This window comes from Symphalangus syndactylus, chromosome 6 (genome assembly GCF_028878055.3).
Source record: "Symphalangus syndactylus isolate Jambi chromosome 6, NHGRI_mSymSyn1-v2.1_pri, whole genome shotgun sequence".
Lineage (NCBI taxonomy): Eukaryota > Metazoa > Chordata > Mammalia > Primates > Hylobatidae > Symphalangus > Symphalangus syndactylus.
Window position 1 is genome coordinate 22,726,979 of NC_072428.2, and position 16,211 is coordinate 22,743,189.

General features: G+C 44.4%; 1 protein-coding gene across 15 annotated transcripts in view; it reads right to left on the reverse strand.

The window, feature by feature from the left end:
• KIAA1549L (KIAA1549 like) overlaps positions 1-16,211 on the reverse strand; it is a 315,005-nt gene that overhangs the window by 111,225 nt on the left and 187,569 nt on the right. For all 15 annotated transcript variants that reach the window (XM_055281967.2, XM_055281966.2, XM_055281965.2 and 12 more), the window contains 3 exons: positions 10,456-10,618; positions 8,714-8,773; positions 2,151-2,302 (listed from right to left, as the gene is read on the reverse strand). In XM_055281967.2, coding sequence (XP_055137942.1) covers positions 2,151-2,302; positions 8,714-8,773; positions 10,456-10,618 — 375 coding nt within the window. The remainder of the gene's footprint in view (positions 1-2,150; positions 2,303-8,713; positions 8,774-10,455; positions 10,619-16,211) is intronic.

Consider the following 16,211-nt stretch of genomic DNA (forward strand, 5'->3'; position numbering starts at 1 on the left):
AGGGATTTGCAGAAATAAACCCCCACCTGCTTCCCTCAGACTTTCCAGGCAGCTAAAGGGGCCAAGTGAGCTCTAGAAGAAATGAGAGAGGGCTGGACGTGGTGGCTCACACCTGTAATCCCAGCACTTTGGGAGGCTGAAGTGGGCAGATCATGAGGTCAGGAGTTTGAGACCAGCCTGAACAACATGGTGAAATCTCGTCTCTACTAAAAATACAAAAATTAGCTGGACATGGTGGCGTGCACCTGTAATCCCAGCTATTTGGGAGGCTGAGGCAGGAGAATCGCTTGGACCTGGGAGGCAGAGGTTGCACTGTGCCAATATTGTGCCATTGCACTCCAGCCTGGATGACAGAGTGAGACTCTGTCTCAAAAAAAAAAAAAAAAAAGAGAGAGAGAGAAAGAACACCTCTCTGGGCCCTTTGGCAAGCAAAATGTGTTAGGTTTCTTAGGTTTACAAATAACACCAGGGTTGTAGGTTGGCCCCTTCTCCCCCTTTGGCTGATGCAAATCCCAGTTCCGTTATCTGAGCACCAGTGACTTTCTTCCTGTCATTTGGAAGAGTGGAAATTATAGAGCTCACATGGAACCTACAAAGGAGAAATCACAAACCTGACAAGCAAGCTTAACCACCACTTTACCTCGTGATAAGGTCATCCCAGACCACAAAGACTTTTAGAACCAAAGCAACATCCAATAGGACAAAGGGCCAAATTCACCAACTGCGAATGGAGGGACCTGGAGTTTCCATCGGGGCATGACGATGACTCATGCAGGGAAGTGTGTTCATTAAGATGGGTTGTCTATACTTTCAAGATTGCCTGGGGACAAGATTTGCACACAGACTATGCTAATGGCTGCAATTTCCTTTAAAATGCTTACTCATAGACAGTGTGATACTATGCATGTGTGCTATGGTTCAGTTACACCCGAGATGTGGTCAATCATCAATCAGGGGTTCACATGCCAGGAGTAGTCTGCTCGATTCCAGTTAAGAAGTCCCCACTCCAGAGGCAGCTACCAGGAATGCTTCTCTAATTTGACATTATGCTCAACAGAGCTTTGTTAATTAGCACAACAAATGTTAGACATGAGTTCTCAGTGGTGACAGTGCAATTCAAGATAGGCAGACCTGGCTAGAATAAACCAGAGAGGCTCTCATTCTTCAAGGAACTGGCTAAAGTATCTAGAAAGGCTTAGAATCTCTACTCCTGGGGATGGCTACTGCCTTGATTGGGTGCCGTCAGAAGTAGACCCTGAGAAGAGCTGAGTGCTTCTAGTTTATCTGAGAGGTGCAATGAACTGGCAGGAGGGTGAGGAGGTAATACAGGAATGGGAAGGAGCCTACAAGGGATGCGTTATTAAGCCAGTTACTGCAGTCAATGACAAAAGCTTAATTCTGTGGGAAAGCTCTGAAAATGATCTAAAACATGGTAGTTTTAGATGAATACCAGGGTATTCATAATACTGGTAATTCTCAGGCACTTCCAACCAGCACGGCATGGGCAAAGCAGGTTTTGACATCTCGAAAGTAGCCCTCTGAAAAAGATTCAGAGGCTGGCTGTTCGAACTCCAACTGGAATGCAGAGAAATGGTAAAGGGATATGGGCTGGATACAGCTAGTGTCTGCTACATTCCTCCAGCCTAAATCTCTACATGGCCAGGTGTCCACTATAAGCTTGGAGGGTTCTGTTTGTTGAAACTGACTACATACAGGTAACAGAATCCTGTCTCTGGAATAATGGTGCATCTGCTATTCAGAGGAATGGAGGTGAGAGAGTCTAAAAGGACAGAGAGCTGGGACTTCATTGAGCTAATTACTAACAAGCTGATGATGAGTCTGTCCTTGCTTACCAAGAATTTTTTGTTTCAAAAATATCTGCATGAGTGCAGATTTTGTACCGAGACTTCCTTGTGTTATAACCCAGTTAGTGACAATGTCAGAAGAGCAGCAAACTCTCACCCTCCTTCATGTTTTTGATGGTTAAGACCATCAGTTCCCAAAACCTAACAGCAGCATTGATAAAATGGCTTAGTCAGCTGGCAGCATGGAGGCTCCTCTGAGCACACTGACTGATTTAGCCTCAGGAAGCACATCACCCCCTCCACCCCCAGTTATTAGAAAACCCCAGTGGCTCTGTATACACCTACCTGCACGGTGTAGCTTCCCAGGGTGGTGGCCCGTTTAAACCGCCGGCCTTGTTGCTGGGACATCATGAATAGCTGGGCCAGGCGCTGCTCCATGACCCGGGCAAAGCTCTGGTTGTGCAGGCCCACCAGCGAATTGTCCACACCCTGCAGCACTGTGGATGCAGAAGGCAGAGAAGCAGCTCAGAAGGCAGGCTTTCTGCAGATTCCGTAAGCACAAGCATCACTGACCCTGCACAGGCCACCAAGGGCCACTGTGTCCTACCTCGTATTAGGGCTTGGCCATCCTTACCTCACTTCACCTTCGCGACAGCCCCATGACAATCATTATCCACATGTTATAGATGCTGAAAAGATTAAGTGACTTGTCTGAGGTCACACAGCTAGCAACCAGCACAGCCAGACTGTGTAACTCCAGAGCCTGGGCTCATTGCTCTGTGAGCTGTGACATTGCTAATGCTGCTGTATTTAACTCAAACTTCACCTAAGATGATGATCTGTGTTGCTCAAAGTCCACATGGAAACACAGCACAGCTGTAGGTATGGCTAACAGGTATTTTTGCTGGTTTCCACACAAGGTCTGGCTCAGGGCTATTCCTGTTTTATTTTGCCTTGTCCACAGCTTTGCTGAGGAATCTGAGCTCCATCCGGTAACTCAATCCCTTATATCTGGGCAGACTACCCTGTTGAGTGTCCTTATCTCTGCCTCCTCTGTGGAGTCCTTTGAGTGCCCACCCTAAAGCTACCCAGACCCCTCAGATGCTCTCTCATTCGAGAAGAGGATGGCTGAATGGAAAGAGTGGGCTGTCTCTTATGGCACTTGTCAGTTCAGGGACCTCCGGCAAGCCACTGGCCCTCTCTGAGTCCAAGTCCTTCTCTGTAAAAAGGCAATAAGAAAGTGTACATCACAGCCAACATAAGCCCAATGAGCTCTAGGGTTTAAATGAGACAGGACATGTAAAGCAGCTTAGAACATTGCCTGCTGTGAAGAAGGTAAAAGGAACACCCTTCTTCCCCATCCTTTCTCCACCGCTAGGCTTTATCTATAGCCAGGGCATCCATAGTCAACAGGTAAGGCATGAATGACGGTTTCAGCCATGGCCAGTGCAGGGAGGAGGGTTTTCAGGACCACTAGGGCTGTTCTAGGACTGCTGTGTTCACTTACTATCAGGGCAACTCCCTTTTTCTGTCTACCCCCAAAGTCCAGTCCTTGTTCCACATCCCTTGGGAAACATACTTCACCCCAAACACACAAAGGCTGCCTTCAAACACGGTCATGTTTCAAATTAAAAATGTGTAAAACAAATCTCATTTTCTTAAAGAGACCAAAACTTGAAAGGGCTGGGAAGATAAGATTTTTCATTATTAAGAGAGTTTGTTCTACCAGAGCCCATCCAAGGATCATCGATATCATCCACCTACCAGGACATGGAAATAGCTTGGATGTGAAGAACGCATTGTAGTTATGGCATCCAGTACAACAGGGGGCTACCAGCAGCCAACGCTGATCATCACATTCCTTACAAGCCCAGATAACCGGCAACAATGGACACAGAGAATGATGTTTAAATAGATCAAGCGAGAAAGAAAACCCATAGCCAGGTCTCTGAAATTACTTCTTTGAAGTCATAAATGCCAAATAATCCCCTGGAGGGTATAAAAGCAGCTCTCTTTCTCGGGCCCTTGTCAGACACTCCCAGCTCATGCATCAGCCTAATTCCCACAAATTCATAAAACAAAGAGTTGCGCTGTTCCCACTGTGTCAGGTCCCAGAGGATCCCCGGAATCCCTCATGACACAGCCATCAGATCACGGAAGGGCTGGCCCACCTCTTGTCCCCAGACAGAAAAGCCCATGTACTTGCTGGTTCAAAGATGGCCCCTCTAGCAAAATAACAGATCAAATGACTGAAGTATTACTTCTAAGTTGTCCTCTCCTGACCACTGGCCAAGAGTGAGAGAGGGGACACAGGACAGTCAAGAGGTGTCATCGGGGATTATTTTATGGGAATCTCGGTGATGCTTCAAAGGCAGACATCAAAAAAAGGGAACAGTCAAAAGCCTCCAGGTGACAAAAAAGTTCCAGAAATAGCAGTGGTGGTTATACAATATTGTGGATATACTTGATCCCACTGGATTGCACACTTAAAAATGTTCAAACTGGTAACTTTTACGTTAGGTATATTTTACAATAAAATTGTTCTCTTTTTTCTTTTGAGGCAGGGTTTCTCTCTGTTGCCCAGGCTGGAATGCAGTGGCAGGACCACGACGCTATAGCCCCAACCTCCTGAGCTCAAGCAATCCTCCAGCCTCAGCCTCCAAGTAGCCTAGACTACAGGCATGAGCCACCACACCAGCTATGTTTTGTTTTTGTAGAGATGAGGTCTCACTATGTTGCCCACACTAGTCTCAAACTCCCGGGCTCAAGCGATCCTCCCATCTCAGCCTCCCAAAGTGCTGAGATTACAGGTGTGAGCCAACACACCCAGCCAATAAAAATTTTTTTGAAAAAAAAAAAAAAAAAAAAGCCTCCACGGAAGTGCCAGAGGCTGTGGGAATGTCTCACAGAGTTACAGGGGATCAACCGGACAATCTCCACAGCTTCGTCACCACTCCTTGCAAAGAGAATGTGTCCTCCTTAGGGGGCAGATGGGGAAGAGCAGGAGTTGGGCGCAGGGCCCTGGGTTTGCCTCCAGGCTTCTCCTTCCTGAGTAGTCTCAGGCAAGTTGCTGAGTTTCTCTGTGCCTCAGTTCCTCATCTGAAAACACAGGGGTCATAACCTACTACTGATCGTGTCACTGTTAAGAAAAGATAATTCAATAACAAATGCTTCTAGCCTGGTGCTATCATAAGGCCCTTGAGGGAACGGCAATAAATGGTAGCTGCTGTTGTTACAACGTGCCCCTCCTTTGCTAAACACATCCTTACCAGAGGAAGAAAACACCTGCAAGGCATGGAAATGTGTCCCAGGACATGGCTCCTCCCCTTTCCCCTGAAAAATGTGGCAGGCTCAGGCTCCCTAGCCCTCTCTGTCCACCTGGAAGGCAGCAGAAAGCGGCATGTACCCCTCTCTCTCACAGAGACACAGAAACCACAGAACTGCAGAAGCTCAGACCTGGCGCAGACAACCAGGAAGACAACAGTCCCCTAGCACATGAGCCAGGGCCCTGGCCCCTCCAGCCTTGGCCCTGGCCCCCCAGCCTTGGCCACCGGTGACTCAGCTTAGAGGAGTTGGGCACGTCCCCAGCTGTGTTCAATGAAGCTTTGTCCAGAAGATTCAATGACTTTCACATCATTGTTCTCTTATTCCTTCTTTATTCACAATCACACTGGGCTCTACAATTCAAGTGATCAGGCCTGGTTCAGCCTTCTGTACTCAGGTTAACTTGTTTTGTTTGCGGTTGGATCCTACACATTTAGCACTGAAAGAATCTTAATGCTCAGTTAATACTTCTCCCTCCTCCTACAAAAGGAGAATGTGAAGTCCACATGGCCCGAGTGGCTTGCTCAAGGACACACTAGGTTAGAAAATGGCAGAGCTGAGACCAGAAGAAATTTTTCCGTTGCTGGGTCTGGGATATTTTGCCTCTGGAAGGAGAAATAAAGGCAGATGGGTAAGCCTGAAATGGGCTGTCCCCTCTGTCTGGCAGCAATATTGAATCTGCACATTTCTATCTTGCCTCACATGTACAAACTTCACTGCAGGACCCCTGAGTGGCAGGCAGGGTAGCCTCTAGGTTCTCTGTAAAGAGACTTCAGGAGTCACCTTAAGCCAGTGATTTTCCATCAAGAAGGGACCCACCCTCTGAGGCAGGAGAAGTATGTACAGTTTGCAAAAACCTATTTAAGTTTAGTTGGAAAACAGATGAAAACATGTCAGGCTTTCCTAATACAAGCTATAGAAAAGAGAATTTGCTCCAAATCCTCTTGGCTGTTAGAAATGAGCAGAAGACAGGACGCCTGTGATGCATGTCTGGGAGTAAAGGCTGAACAAAGCCTCATAGGTCCTTATCCCCTACCCTTTTGGTAAATTATGGGACAGGTTGGTTGGTGGCTACCCAGGGGTTCAGAAGGTGGTCACAGGTCAAAGGGAAGGCAGGATGATCATCCTGAGACCTGGTTCCAGCCCTTCCCAAGCACTAACCAACTGATCCAGCCAGCCCTAAATACAGTGATGGAAGCCACTGTTGATTCTGAACACCAACAGCAATGACAAATAAGGGTTTCATAAGTGAGTGGGTAGAGGGCTAAGTCTGAGGTGAGTCCTGAAAACAAGACCTGGAATGGACCTTTGATTAAGGTTATGTTACCAAAATAGAGGCACGGCAAGACACAAGTAGATGAAGAAAAGATGACACAAGAGGTTGTCAAGGACAGCCTGTGGTGAAGGGTGAATGAGTTATCATTTAATGTAAACCTTAAAGTTAATAGAAGGAAGGAATATCTCCATGTTAAAAAAAAAAAAAAAAACACCATTCCTTGTAAAGAAAACATGATTTTGCAAATGTTACATAAGCCACTAGCTCCAAAAATGTGTTGCTGGGTTAGCACTGTTTCTCTCTTGGGCATAAACTCTGGTGGGGTGGTTTTTTTTTTGCTTGCCTTCTTAGCAGGTAAAATGATTTCTGCATACCGATGGCTCTGCAGCAGAGGGAAAGAAATGCAATGTTCTGCAATTTAGAAGAGTTCTTGAGCAGGTTTCATCCAGCAGGGGTGTACAGTCCTTAGTATTTTAGGCAGCAGCCCATCTGCTGCTTGCTTGGGACCGCAAGTGAGAGAGGGGATGGGAGAGGACAGAGGAGAAGTTTGGGACCAGGCTGCTTACCCAGGCACATCTTCCATGATGTGCAGGATTTTCCTCCACCCTGTTACAGGCTCATGTGTGTCCCCCCACTTCCAATTCTTTCTTTTTTTTTTTTTTTTGAGACACAGGCTCACTCTGTTGCCCAGGCTGGAGTGCAGTGGCGTGATCTTGACTCACTACAACCTCCACCTCCTGGTTTCAAGTGATTCTCCTGCCTCAGCCTCCCAAGTAGCTGGGATTACAGGCATCTGCCACCAGGCCAGGCTTTTTTTTTTTTTTTTTGTATTTTTAGTAGATATGTTGGTCAGGCTGGTTTTGAACTCCTGACCTCAAGCAATCCACCTGTCTCAGCTTCCCAAAGTTCTGGGATTACAGGGGTGAGCCACTGCACCCGGCCTGTCCCCCCAGATTCCTATTTTGAAGCCCTAACCCCAAGTACCTCAGAACATGACTGTATTTGGAGATAAGTCCTTCAAAGAGGTAATGAAGTTAGGCCAGGCACAGCGGCTCACACCTGTAATCCCAGCACTTTGGGAGGCCAAGGTGGGCAGATCGGCTGAGGTCAGGAGTTCGAGACCAGCCTGGCCAACATGGTGAAACCCCATCTCTACTAAAAATACAAAAAATTAGCTGGTTATGGTGGTGTGTGCCTGTAATCCCAGCTACTTGGGAGGCTGAGGCGGGAGAATCTCGTGAACCTGGGAGGTGGAGGTTGCAGTGAGCCGAGACCACATCATTGCATCATTGCACTCCAGCCTGAACCACGAGAACGAAACTCTATCTCAAAAAAAAAAAAAAAAAAAAAAAGAGGAAATGAAGTTAAAATGAGGTCATACTGGGGAGCCCTAATTCAATATGATGGTGTCCTTATAAGAAGAGATTAGGATACAGACAGACCCAGAGGGAAGGGCATGTGAAGACACAGGGGGAAGATGACCATCTCTAAACCAAGGAGAGAGGTCTCCAAAGAAGCCAATCCTATAACACCTTGGCTTTAGACTTCTAGTCTCCAGGATTGAGAGCAGATAAATGTCTGTTGTTGAAGCCACCCTTGGTTGAAGCCACCAAGTCTGTGGCACTTGGTTATAGCAGTGCCAGTAGACTCATCTACTTCTCCTCCTGTTCCTCTCCTTCCTGGCTAGGCTGGCCACTTTTCCTCCTACAAACATCTGTTCTTCAGCTCTCAATCCCGAAACTACTGTCTGGCTTTTGAAAAACACAAAGAAGAACTTTTTTGCTGTTCCGTAAAGATCCACAGTCAAATGTCAAGGAACAAAAGGGAAAGTGCCACCAAAAGAACCCCCTTCTATTTCCAAACACCCTCACTGTCAAGACCTGCCAGGATTGGTCTGGGTGCATGTTGTGCCAGGGGAGAGAGTCAAGTGCATGCCCGGCCTTCCTCTTTCATTTGGGTTTTGTAGGGCAGTCCAAAAAGGCTTTCCATCTATAAACTGATAACCATTCACTATAAACTGATGCCCTAGACCTTCTTCAGTTAACATGGTAACTTCTGATAGGGTCACTTTTTGCAAAAGAGGACTTGAAAGCTGTTTTGAATTATTTAGCTAATATTCATCGTCAGTGTGATGTCTTTTCTTATCTCAGCTTACCCCATTCACTTCTGGTCCTGTAGAAGTAACTTCCTGACTTATAAGACAGGAGCAAAGAAAAGTGCCAATCTTATTAATGAATGGCCTACAGTTAAAAAAAAAATAAACAAATCTGACAGCATGAAGAGGGGAAATAACAAAATAAGAGATTACCTGTAATTACCCAGTAGTCTCTGGTTGTTTCTGATATGTCAAGGTTGGGATATTCCAGTGCTAAAACAAATAAGAAACATACCCAATTACTTTTAGAGGTTTGATTTGTTTCGTTTTATTTATTTAGTTATATTTGAGATGGGATCTTGATATGTTGCCCAGGCTGTTCTTGAACTCCTGGGCTCAAGTGGTCCTTGCACCTAAGCCTCCTGAGTAGCTGGACTATAAGCATGCATTATGGCTCCTGGCTTATTTGAAATTTCATTAAGGAAAACAGGTATAAGTGACAAAACAGCAAGTGGCTAAATCCTGCTTTGTGATTCTTAGGGATTCTAGGACATATGAACCAAAACTATCTCACTGTTTAGAAAACTAAAAGACTCAATAAAGGTCCAACTTGCAGATGAAGAGTTTTCTAGGATTTCTGAGTTTCTGCCCTTTCCGTTTTTTCATCAAAATCTTCTGTTCAAACAGAACACCTTCTTGATCAAGACCCACAGCAGGAACCTGTCTTTGCTGTAGCTTTCTCTTTAAAAATCACCAGACCATCACTAACATTGTTAGGAATGATTATCTCCTGGATGGATTTTTCCAACCTCAAGGACTTAAGTTTAGTAGCCAAATGCTTGTAACAAAAGGCCCCTATTTCTTTACAAGTATGGGGCCTACTGGAGTTGATACATGCAAAGGGATTTGTACATTGCCTGGCATATGGTTAGTGCTCAATAAATCGCAGTTGTTTTCAGAAATAAAAGGATGAGGGAAAATAAAGTCTTCCCATGGTGACATGTGACATAATGCCATCTTTTATGACATCATCTTTTCCCTAAAACCCAGAGTCATCTTTCCTTATTATGTGGACGTTTACAAAAGCTTGCCATTAAACAAACATTTGAAAAAAATTCTGAGTGGCTGCCACGTGCTAAGTACATTCATGCATATTATCTTGTTTATTTAGTGTCAAAAACAACTACAGAAGGAAATCACGAGACAATTTTGCTAATATGTATTAAAAAATAAACTTGCCCAGCTACCTTGTGAAATGTAAGAATGTTTAAATTTAGGAGTACAAACCTTTCCATCCTTTGGCTACCAAATAAACATTCGGATACAAAATGTAACCTGCTGCATCTTCAAAGTCTATGCCTGTTGCATGGTAATGAGGATTATGTAACTGAAACATCACAAGACTACGGGGTCCTCAGCAACTGAAGTCACACCATGGACTGCAAATGAGTTTTATTACGATACCTGGAGGCAGGACCGAGCCTCAAGGTCTGGGAACGTTTGCTGATGGCCTAAGTTGGAGAAAAACCATAGCAACCCAGATTGCTCAGAGATCGGTTGCCCTAGCAGGCAGAATTGTAAGCTCAGAAGGCAGACTGCTTGGGTTCAAACCCCAGGTCCCATGGCTCACTAGCTAAGTGAGAGTGGGTATCTCATGAAACCTCTTAGAGCTTCAGTTTTCTCCTCTGCAAAATGGGGCTAATTTTGCATCTGTCTTATAGGGCAGGTCTGAGGATTAAATGAGATAAGAGAAATGCAAAGGACAAAGGCACCTAGCAAGTGCTTCCTTTGATGTGCGCTAAACTTTTCATCAATCCAACCTTAATCCATCACATATTTTAGCTGTCACTCTATGATAAAGGTGGTAGCATGTGGCCTGGCACTATAAATGTTTGCTAAATGGAGAAAGGCCCCAGGGGAAACCTTTGGGTCCCCGTAAGCATGGCCATACTCACGTTCAGCAATGGTTAGCGGTGGATAGGTGAGGTAGAATCCCACCAGCTCAGCCGAGAGCTGGCTGAGGAGGCTGCTGGCGACGGTGCCGTTGAGGAATGTGCTCTGATTGCCCACGACGTACACCAAGGTGACTGCCTGGGAGGCATTGGACGTGCTCACAATCTGAATCAACACAAGAGAAAAGGGGAGGGAGACAGGCCAAATAAGACCAGGGTGTGTTTCATGGAGGCCGTGGGAGGGGGAGGCTAAGCAGGAGTTGAGGGAAGGAATGAAAGGGGGTCAGGGAAACAGCAAGGAAGAGACAAGAGTAACCGTCATCATTTCTGATTGCTTGCTGTGTGTCAGGCAGGGCGCTAAGGGCGTGTCATCTCATTTACTCCTTACCACAACCCTAGGAGATGTATCCGGTGATGACTCCCTTTCACAGATGAGGAAACCGAGGCCCAGAATGATCAAGGGACCAACCCGAGGTCACACAGCTAATAAAGGACAGAGTCAGGATTTGAACCCAGGTGGTTTGACTCCAGGTTCTTAATCACTGGTATGTGTATCTTTTCCTGGGCTAAATAGTCTCAGGTTACTTTTATGATTCTGAAAATATAAAATAGAGCATTGGAATGTTACATTTAAGGAGGGCTCACCTGCTCAGACAGAGAAAGCCTGAGTCAAACTTTCAGGGAATTTGAAAGTTGAAAGGACCAGGAGCGAACAGAGCTGAAAACCAGTCTGGTCACGGGCAGAGTGACAGAACCTAATTAGAAGAGGAATTCAGAGGCCGGGCACGGTGGCTCACACCTGTAATCCCAGCACCTTGGGAGGCCGAAGTGGGCGGATCACCTGAGGTTGGGAGTTCAAGACCAGCCCGGCCAACATAGCGAAACCTCGTCTCTATTAAAAAAAATACAAAAATTAGCCGGGCATGGTGGCATGTGCCTGTAATCCCAGCTACTCAGAAGGCTGAGACAGGAGAATCGCTTGAACCCAGTAGGCAGAGGCTGCAGTCAGCCGAGATTGCACCACTGCACTCCAGCCTGGGAGACAGAGCAAGATTCTTCAAAAAAAAAAAAAAGAAAGAAAGAAAAAGAAAAAGGAATTCAGAAATATAGAATCTGTTCTTTAGAGAGCAATTACATTTCCTTGTGCTCTATTAATTCAACACTGAATGTGTAAAACATCCTATGAGATGGCATGGTTTTCTTTTCACATTTTGTCTAAGCCAGTTTTTCAGTTGCTGGAAAATGAAGCTTTCTGGGTCAATGTATGAACAAAAATATCCTACAGATGAGATTTGAAAAGCATCGTTAGTAGGAAGTCATTCAACTTGGTGAGGCCTTTTTTTGTGAATTTCTGTGCTGCGTGCTTTCCCTTCTCCCTCCAGATCCTTCTGCCACCCACCCTCTCTGCCCTGTCCGGTGCCCCTGGAGGCAGACCCTTGTGGACAACCCCAGTGGGCTCCACTGCCTTCGGGAGGATATGGGAGAGAGGGAGGAGGGTGAGGTCAAAGTATTGATGCTTAGGACTCCCTCCTTACGGGGTCAAAGCTCACTCCCATCAGGCAGCTGAACCTCGAACCCCGCACTCGCCCCATCGGGTCCCAGCTGTTAGAGCCTTGGGTACTGTACTGCTCCTGCGGTTTCCCCAGAACCTGCCCACTCTTCTTTCTACAAAGGCACCTTCATTTGAATGCAGCCTCCTTTTCCTATCAGGACACTGACTAACACCCTGTCTTTCCCAGACCTTTGGGTGTTCACATATTAACATCTCTGCTACCTTCCTATTAAAAAAATTTTTTATAGACTTTAAAAAATGATACATAATATTTATCTATATGTATGCAGTACATGTGATATTTTCTTCCATGCATAGAATGTGTAGTGATCAAGTCACGGTTTTTAGGAAATCCATCACCCAGGAAACTATTGGGAAGAGCTCTTCATTTTATTTCCCACTTTTTCCCATAAGTGGAAGATTGATCAATCGATCTCTCTCTCTCTCTCTCCCACCTTTTCTCTACCCTGCCCCCTCCTATTTAGAGACAGGGTCTCCCTCTGTCCCCCAGGCTGAAGTGCAGTGACCTGATTGTGGCTCACTGAAGCCTTGAACTCCTAGGCTTAAGCGATCCTCCCACCTCAGCCTCCTGGATAGCTGGGACTACAGGCACATGACACCACTCCCAGCTAATTTATTTCATTTTTGTAGAAATAGGATCTCACTTTGTTGCCCAGGCTAGTCTCAAATTCCTGGGCTCAAATGATCCACCCACCCCAGCCTCCCAAAGTACTGGGATTACAACTGTGAGCCACCATACCTGGTCCCTTTTTAATTGTTTAATCCAGAGCCTATATTCCCATGACTGACAATAAACTGAATCAGTATGTCCGGTCAACTCTGACTCTCTTCTCTGGAAGTATTTTTGGAGTGTTGTTTAGCTTCTTCCCCAAGGCATGAATACCTGTGGCTAAGCATATTCTTTCCCAAGGTACCAAAAAGAAAGGCATTTCTTTCTGATCGATTTAAAAAACTTCACCATACGGCCACCAAAAAAAATAATAACTAAAAAAAAAAAAAAACACTTTTCAATCTTTATCTCTATTGTGAACATTCTATTTTTTACCTCTCGACAAAACCAAATCCTGGCTGGGTGTGGTGGCTCATGCCAGTAATCCCAGCACTTTGGGAAGCCGAGGCAGATGGATCACTTGAGCCCAGGAGTTCAAGGCCAGCCTGGGCAACATGGCAAAACCCTGTCTCTACAAAAAATAGAAAAAGTTGCCACGCATGATGTTGCATGCCTTTAGTCCCAGCTCCTTGGGAGGCTGAGGCAGGAGGATCACCTGAGCCCAGGAGTCCGAGGCTGCAGTGAGCCATGATTGTGCCACTGCACCCCAGCCTGGGAGACAAAGCCAGACCCTGCCCCTAAAACGAAATGAAACAAAAACCCAAATCCCACTGGAGCCCAAGGAAGCCTACAAAGTTTGCAATGTGGGTGCCTCATGTATATACTATACTTGACCAGTTAAGTTATAATTTTTTTTATTGTGGTAAAACACACATATAAAATTTAACCATTTTAAGTGTATAGTTCAGTGGCATTAAGTGCATTCACATTGTTGTACAACCATCACCACCATCCATCTTTAGAACCTCTTTATCATCCCAAACAGAAACTCTATACCCACTAAACAACTCCTAATTTCTCCCTCCTCACAGCCCCTGGCAGCCACCATTCTACTTTCTAGGTACCTCTTATAAGTGGAATCACTTATTAAATTGACAATTCTAGACACCTTTTATAAGAGAAATCATATAGCATTTGTCCTTTTGTGGCTGGCTTATTTCACTTAGCAAAATGTCCTCAAGGTTCATCCATGTTGTAGCGTGCATTAGAATTTCCTTTTTAAAATTTTTCTGCATTCCAATCATACATTATTTCCTTCATTTTTAAAGGCTGAATAATATTCCATCGTATATATATATGCCATTTGATTATCCTCTCATTCATTAATGGACACATGGGTTGCTTCCACCTTTTGGCTGTTGTGAATAATGCTACTATGAACATGGGTGTATAAATACCTGTTTGAGTCTCTACTTTTAATTCTTTTTGGTATAGAATGAGAAATGAAAGTGCTGAACCATATGGTAATTCTATGTTTAGTTATTTAAGAAACCACCATGCTGCCTTCCACGGGGGATGCACTATTTGACATTCCCACTAGCAATGCATTAGGGTTCCAATTTCTCCACATCATCACCAACACTTAGTATTTTCCATTTTTTGAGAATAGCCGTCCTAATAGATGTGAATAGGTATCTCATGGTTTTGATTTGCATTTCTTTAATGATTAGTGATGTAGAGCATCTTGTCATGTGCTTAAGTCATCTGTATATCTTTTTTGGAGAAATGTCTATTCAAATCCTTTGCTCATTTCTTAATTGGATTTTTTTGTTTGTTTTTATTATTGAGTTGTAGGTATTCTCTATATATTCTGAATATTAACTACTTACCAGATATATGATTTGCAAATATTTTTCATTTATTCTATGAATTGCTTTTTCACTCTGCTGGTAGTGTTTTTTGATGCACAGAAGTTTTTAATTTTGATGAAGTCTAATTTGCCTACTTTTTCTTTTGTTTGCCTGTGCCATGTCCAACAAATCATTGCCAAATACTGTGTGTCATGACGTTTTTCCCCTATGCTTTCCTATAAAAGTCCTATAGTTTTAGATATTACATTTAGATCTTTGATCCATTTGGAGTTACTTTTGGTAGATGGTGTTAAGTAAGGATCCAACTTCATTCTTTTGGGATCACATGTGAATATTCAGTTTTCCTAATGTGTTAAAAAGACTGTCCTTTCCCTATTGAATAGCCTTGGCTCCTTTGTCAAAAAACATTTGACCATATACAAGAGGGTTTATTTCTGGGCTCTCTGTTCTATTCCATTTGTCTAGATGTCTGCCTTTATGCCAGCACCACATTGTTTTGATTACCATAGCTTTGTAGTAAGTTTTGAAATCAGGAAGTATGGGACCTCCAACTTCGTTCTTCCTTTTCAAGATTGCTTTGGCTACTCAAAGCCCCTTGAGATTCCATGGGAATTTTAGGGCTAATTTTTCTATTTCTGTGAAAAACAATCACTGGAATTTTGATAGGAATTACATTAAATCTTCAGATCCCTTTGGGTAGTAACAATCAATATAAAGTCTCCCAATCCATAAGCACAGGAAGTCTTTCCATTTATTTGTTTTCTTTAATACACTAATTTTTTATAGGTAAGAAAAGTGAGGTCATTCTTGATGTATACTTAAGACTAGCTCCAAAAATAGGAGGCCTACAGGTTCAAAGTCATGGCACTGGTCCCTGAATTTCATGCCCTGTCCCTCAATAGAAGCAGGCCCTACAGGGAACACTTTCCTGTCACCCTTTAACTCTTAGATTCCTGTAGCCTCTAACCTCATCTCTTACTTACCCCTCACTCATGCCATGATTCATTTAGCTAAGAAGACCTATAGGCTGATGGAACAGAAAGCTGTTGTTTGCCTACCCAGCATCCATCCTCCCTTCTTGATAGCATCACAATTTTCCTCAGGGAACCATTTCTCCTCTTTGCTCATGTGTTCTGGATGGGGCTGCCCCACCCAAGTTTCAGGAGTAGTCAGGCCTAGTTCATTGGGACATTTAACCTCCTTGGCCCAGAAAGGGCACAGTAGGTTCAATGAGAGCTAATCCCAGGAATTTTACTGGAATAACACCAGGAAAGGCACTTCGGTTCCACAAGACTGTGCGCAACAAGGATGAGACAAATCTGGGGTTGTGAGGGGCCACCCCATGGGAGCCACGGACAATGCCAGTGCAGAGCAAAGCCAACCAAGAAACAAAGAGAGCTTGATGAAAAATCAAATAATCACCTGGATACAACTGTGTCGGAATAAACAAGTGTGAACCTTTCAGTTACATGAGCCAATCACTTCCTCTTTTTGCTTAAGCTTCATCAGCTTAGATTCTGTCCCTGGCAACCAAAAACGTCCTAATTGAGTCCACTGTAATCTAGTCCCTAATACCAAACCTATACAAGTTTTTAAGTCGATTTTTCAATGACTGTCTGAGCAAATTAATTAAATATTTACATGGTCTTATTCCACAAAGGATTCAAGGTGCCTTACAAATTACATATTATACAATAAAAGGAAAAGTTATTAATTACAAAAACAGGCCCTGGTGAAAGACAGCCCCAAGGGAACGTTAGCATGC